This window comes from Solanum lycopersicum, chromosome 7 (assembly GCF_036512215.1).
Source record: "Solanum lycopersicum chromosome 7, SLM_r2.1".
Lineage (NCBI taxonomy): Eukaryota > Viridiplantae > Streptophyta > Magnoliopsida > Solanales > Solanaceae > Solanum > Solanum lycopersicum.
In genome coordinates, this window is record NC_090806.1 from 60408791 (window position 1) to 60414634 (window position 5844).

Below are 5844 nucleotides of genomic sequence, written 5' to 3' on the forward strand. Positions count from 1 at the left end.
ACCGATGCTGATTGGGCTGGAGATCGCTCAACCAGGAGATCGCTTTAGGTTACTTCACATTTGTTGAAGGTAATCTTGTTATCTAGAGAAGTAAGAAACAAAAAGTTGTTTATCGATCAAGTGGAGAAGCGTAATTTCGAGGTATGACGCATGGTTTATGTGAACTATTATGGATACAAAGAATTCTACGTGATCTTGGAATTGAAAGTGTTGGACCTATGAAGTTGTTTTGTGATAATAAATATGCAATTATAATAACACAAAATTCAGTGCAACATGATCGCATTAAACACGTCGAAGTGGACGTCATTTCATTAGAGAAAAACTTGATCGGAAGATTATCTAGTTTCCATATGTGAAGTCTATAAACCAACTCGCTAATATCTTTACAAAGGCAGTATCAGAAAAAATATTTCATGAAGCGATTGACAAGTTGGGCATGATAGATATCTATGAACCAACTTCAGGTGAACTTTTGACGACAAGAGACTACAATTCTAGAAAGTTTTATTTTAATAATATTTATTTACTGCTTTTTTTATATGTATCCTATCTAAATAGAATTATACCTAAAATAGATTTCTAGGTTTATTTTTTGTTGTATAAATATATATATATATATATATATATATATATATATATATATATATATATATATATATTAATACAATGAATAGAAATATGAATGACAAATTTCTTTATGTAAGGCTACAACCTTTTTTAACAATTACAATTGTTGCATCGTTAATCATATATCAATTTTATTTTTTTTTTAAAAAAAGGAATTGTGTTTGTGCCATTATGAATCTTATAGTTCTTATATAAAATTTCAATTATGTTTAATTTTATAATGTCTATAATTCTTGTATCTTATATTGTCATTGTATCTAATGATAGTTGTTGTAATTTAGACGGCTAATCAATTGAACTACTAAGATTTTCGATTAATTAAGTAATTGTTATATTATTTTGACCTAGATTTAAAAAAATCACTTATACATATTGACACAGCCAATTATATTTATGTATCTAAAACAAAATGGTATATTATTAATTACAAAAAAAAGTAATAAAATTGAGTACAAATGTGTGCATGGAAAACGAAAAATGGAAAATATGTAAAACATATTTAAGACAAAAACGACAAACACAAGGGACGCTTGATGATATGCGTGATTTCTTTATGAAGTGTCACAATATCTAACTTCCTTCACGCTCTTCGAGGTGTCTAACTTCCTTCCACGTGGCAGCCTTGCCACAATCTTCTGCCACGTTACGTCTCCACCCCACATAACGGCTCTGTTCTCTCTTCTTCTTTCTGTCTCTTTTTCTGCAATTTTTAACTTTTTTTCCCTCTTTCTCTGCACCTTTAAGAATATTCTTTGTATAAATAAAATTAATTTGGACATGGGTTCTTGATTTTGATCAACTTCATTGAACCATTATAGTGAAGGTTTTTGTTTTTTTTTCATGGAAGTACCAGTAGGGTTCTTGGCTAAGCTTTGGAGCTTTATATCTTTTCTTCCTTTCTTCTTCTTGTTCTTCCTTCTTGGTGTTCTCAAAGGTATGTGTTACTAGTAACCCCTTTACATTTTAAGTGTTATTTTGCACTGAACTCGTGCATATTACAGAGTAGTAGTATGTTAGTATGTGTAGTGTGTTTTGTTTAGAGGCTAATCAAGGCTTTAAACTCTTAAAGATTCAATCTTTAAGGTTTAACCACTAAGTTACGTTGTGGAATTGATGTTTGTTGAAAGTTCAATTGGCATGTAGTTGTGTTTTGGTGTAGAGTATGTTGGGTTCAATTTTAAGGATTAAATGCACCTTTATAGCACTTCAAATTTATAAAGTGAAAATGGGGTTTGGGGTGTTTTTTAGATTTCAAAAAACAATGATTTTCAAATGAAGTGGAAAAAAAATTCGGGAAAAAAATGAAGAGTTCTCATGGCTAATTGGTGTTTTAAGTCTCTCTTTGTTTGTTTTCTTTTATCTTAGCACGCTTTTGAAGATGGATACTAAATTTGTGGAATATTGACAAGTTTGATATTTGTCTGTACAGGATTAGTAATTGGCCCCATTGTGACAGTCATCATATCAGTTGGAAATTCAGCAGTTGTAATTGGGCTATGGCCTGCACATTTTATCTGGACCTACTACTGTGTAGCAAAGTATGTGTTTTCTTGCCAATGCTCTTGTTGTATGAGTTCTTATAGTACAGAATATGGACATACTGTTATCTGATATAGAAGCTTTTGTGCTGTTTGTGTTACATTTCAGAAGCAAGAGACTTGGATGGGTTTTGAAGATTGCGTTACTGGTATCATTGCCAGTTCCTCTGACTCTTTGGCCCATAGTAGCCATTATTGGAAGTCTTATAGGTGGGATAGGGTACGGTTTTCTTGCTCCTTTGATTGCAACTTTTGAGGCTATTGGAGAGAGTATCACTAGCAAGATTTACCACTGCTTCGCGGTGAGTCTCGGTCTCCACGCGAATCCTGTTTTCCATTTATCCAATGTTTGAGGTGGATGAATTGCTATACGCTTAGATTGTCGGAGGAGACATCAACCTTGTAGTTAAGGGATTGGTCATTTCATATTCTTGATATTCTGAATGTTTATCATGAGCTTTTGCTAGCTGGTTAAATGATTACGTGCTTTATCTAGGGACTTGATTGGAAAATATAAATTTCCAGGTCATATGATGGCATAATTCATCTGTTTATTTAGTTTTCTTCTGATTGTTGGCCCTCGCTCAAGTAGCTAGAACATCCAGTGTTCTGAGTGCCACTGGTTTTTCTAGCCAGCTATAATTTTCGAGTTGATCAAGTACTTTATTGTTATCATTTTCCTAAAAAATGAGAAGGAGAAAAAATTCTTCCTTACAACTTTCATTCGTCTTGCTTTGGTAGTCGTTTCTTTTTCTTTATGAAATTGTCTCAAGTTTGTTTCTGCTTTATATTGGTGGATTTGTGTAATCAATCACTTATTTATAGTTATAAAGAGTTAATTGATCATGAAAAGATCCAAAGACTTCTAGCTTTTCAATGGAATAACATGTGCATGAAATGTACCTGTTAAAAAGAGCATATGTGTGTGTGTGTGTGTGTTTGTATGTAAAAATTTGAGTTCTGTTTGTTCAAATGTAATCATGTATTTTACATGCCAAATATTATAGTTGATAAAATTATCAGGATGGTTGCATTTCCACTCTTAAAGGGAGCTGCACAGTAGTTCGAGACTTTACAGACTTTTGCTTCCACTCTTACTTTTCTTATATGGACGAGCTTTCGGAGGAAATATATCCAGATGAGAAACCTATAGAAGTGAAGTGAGTGATATCTGAATGTTTTTTAATAAGTATTAGACAAAGGTCGTAGATAACAGCGGACCATATTTTTATTATTGTTCTGTGTCCTAGGTTGTCAAAGCTGCCAAGTTGCATTTTGGTTTCTCTGCTTGCGATTCCAGTGGATGTACCCATTATTACAGCTCTTGCTCTTTGGAAGAGCCCATTCATGCTGTTCCGGGGCTGGAAGAGGCTACTAGAAGACTTAATTGGTAGAGAAGGCCCATTTTTGGAGACTGTTTGTGTACCTTTTGCTGGCCTTGCAATCTTTTTGTGGCCTTTAGCTGTTGTTGGATCCGTGGTAGCATCCTTCTTTTCAAGTTTTGCTCTTGCACTTTACAGTGGGATTGTGGTTCATCAGGTATATTTGCTCTTCTTCCTCTGCTTCCACCGTTTTACTATGTAATCATCTGAGCCAGCTTTGAAGTTTGAGAGGCACTTTGTCTCATATATCCTGTTGTCTGATTCTTACCGAAGTGACACGAGTTTTGCTAGGAAGACTCGTTTCGCATGGGACTTGCATACATCCTAGCAGCTGTTTCCATATTTGACGAATACACAAACGACCTACTTGACATGAGGGAAGGGTCATGCTTCATGAGGTATTGACTGCATAGTGTAGTTCGCCATTGTCAGTTTTAATTACATTATGATCTGAAAGACGACCTATTTATAAATGTTATGAAATAACTTGATGATTCCATCAATAATGTTGATTCTCTGAATTCTTCTGGCAGCTAGGCCTAAATATAGAAGAAATATGAGCTCCTCTGGAGGCCTTGAGAGTAAGATGTCAATTGAGCAGAGAAATGAAAAAGAAAAAGAAGGATCACGCAGTTCGAAGCTTGTTTCGCATGGATCAAGAACCCTGAAACAAGCAATCCAACAATATACGCCCATGCATGTATAGAGTCTATATGCGTAATCACTTTAGCTACTTAATGTTCTTTTTTGCTTTAAACCTAAATGTAACTCTGCGGCAGGTATGGGGTTGGCTCTTTAAATCCTGTGAGGTCAATGGCAGAATACTCCTACGAGAAGGATTTATAGATGTCAAAGATATTGACCAATGTATTGTCAAGGGGGACTGTAAGAAGTTAGGTATCAAATTGCCTGCTTGGTCCATTCTACAGTGTCTGCTTGCATCTGCAAAATCCAACTCTCAGGGCCTACTAATTTGTATGTCTTTTCTCAGAGCTGCCTTTTTCTTTAACTCGTCTTCCGCCTATGTATCATCTTTAGGAAAAAGGTAATGTCTTTTATGCTCTATACAGCTGATGAAGTGGAACTGACAAAGTCTAACTGGCCAAAGGATAAAGTGTTCGAGTGGTTCCTTGCGCCGCTCTTAGTCATTAAGGAGCAGATAAAAACACTACAATTAGGAGAAGACGAGGAAATCAGTCTGAGGAAGTTGATAATGTGTTACAAAAACGAAAGGCCAGAGGAATGGGACAACACTGGATTTCCATCCACCGATACTGTGAGGAGAGCACAATTGCAAGCTGTTATTAGGAGGTAAGTTTATATTTATGAAATGCTTTACGAACTTGTGTAACGTTTTGCGATCATAATATAATATCACTTTTGCTTCACCTCTTCCTTGGAAAAACTTGTACACCTTATTTTTATTGAGATGTAGAGTGAGGATTGAACAATATTTTTACAAACCTAACAGGTTGCAGGGGATTGTTGGTTCATTTTCTCGGGTACCGACATTTAGAAGACGCTTCAAGAATTTGGTGAAGGTGTTATATTTGGAAGCAATCCAGACTGGTCTTATTGCGGAAACTGATGGTGGAAGCTCAAGAGCTGGAAACAGAAATAGGCGTCAACGCGTAAATGGGGATAAGAAAAATACAGATGATAACGGAGAGCAAAACGATCAAAGCAGCCGAGATGGTGATAGTATTGTGTGAAGATCATGTAATATGTGTAGTACTTAGGCATGTACTGGCCGAGATAGTGATAGTATCGTGTACATTTTTCGATATCGAATGAGCTACCGTTTGTTTTAGCTTCTATATTTTCTGGTGAGGAACCATAGTACATGCAGTTTGGCTCTGAGGAGTTGATTTCACTTACAGTAAGCAATTGTTGTAAACTAACATGCATCTGTGTTATCTATTTGGTTTATTGGTTATCAATTTGTAACGATTTGGTTATCAGTTTAACCATAATGTCTTTTTGGAACCATTAAGCTTATATTAACTGTTTTTACTTTTATATAATGATTTTCGTATTATATGTTATTGGTTTGTAACGATTTAGTTATTAGTTTAGTCATTAAGTAAAAGTTAATAATCGAACAGATAGACCAATTTAACAAAGTATAAAATTAATTAAAAATTGTTATTTTGTTATAAATCCATTGAATTGTGTGGATTGTCCTTTAGATTTACTCAAGACTTAATTGTATTCATGTATACATGTTCCCAAGGTGATAAGAATCATTTGGATAACTATGTACCTACTAATTGGACATTTATCATGGGGGCTTT

At 34.7% G+C, this 5844-nt stretch overlaps 1 protein-coding gene across 1 annotated transcript; it reads left to right on the plus strand.

Annotated features, from left to right (window-relative positions):
• Positions 1 to 1116: 1116 nt before the first annotated feature.
• Positions 1117 to 5517, plus strand: LOC101243802 (uncharacterized protein). The gene is made up of 10 exons (XM_004243556.5): positions 1117 to 1564; positions 2060 to 2168; positions 2278 to 2470; positions 3192 to 3328; positions 3419 to 3707; positions 3842 to 3948; positions 4088 to 4250; positions 4330 to 4525; positions 4621 to 4861; positions 5022 to 5517. The coding sequence occupies exons 1-10, from the start codon at positions 1471 to 1473 to the stop codon at positions 5260 to 5262; spliced, it is 1770 nt and encodes a 589-aa protein (XP_004243604.1). The 5' UTR covers positions 1117 to 1470; the 3' UTR covers positions 5263 to 5517.
• The last annotated feature ends 327 nt before the right edge of the window (positions 5518 to 5844 follow it).

Excerpts from the sequence above, each read along its gene's own strand:
- LOC101243802 (XM_004243556.5), top strand. The coding sequence starts at position 1,471 with ATGGAAGTACCAGTAGGGTTCTTGGCTAAGCTTTGGAGCTTTATATCT. Across the intron at positions 2,471-3,191 it reads AGATTTACCACTGCTTCGCG|GATGGTTGCATTTCCACTCT; the intron begins GTGAGTCTCGGT and ends TAAAATTATCAG. Across the intron at positions 3,708-3,841 it reads GTGGGATTGTGGTTCATCAG|GAAGACTCGTTTCGCATGGG; the intron begins GTATATTTGCTC and ends GAGTTTTGCTAG.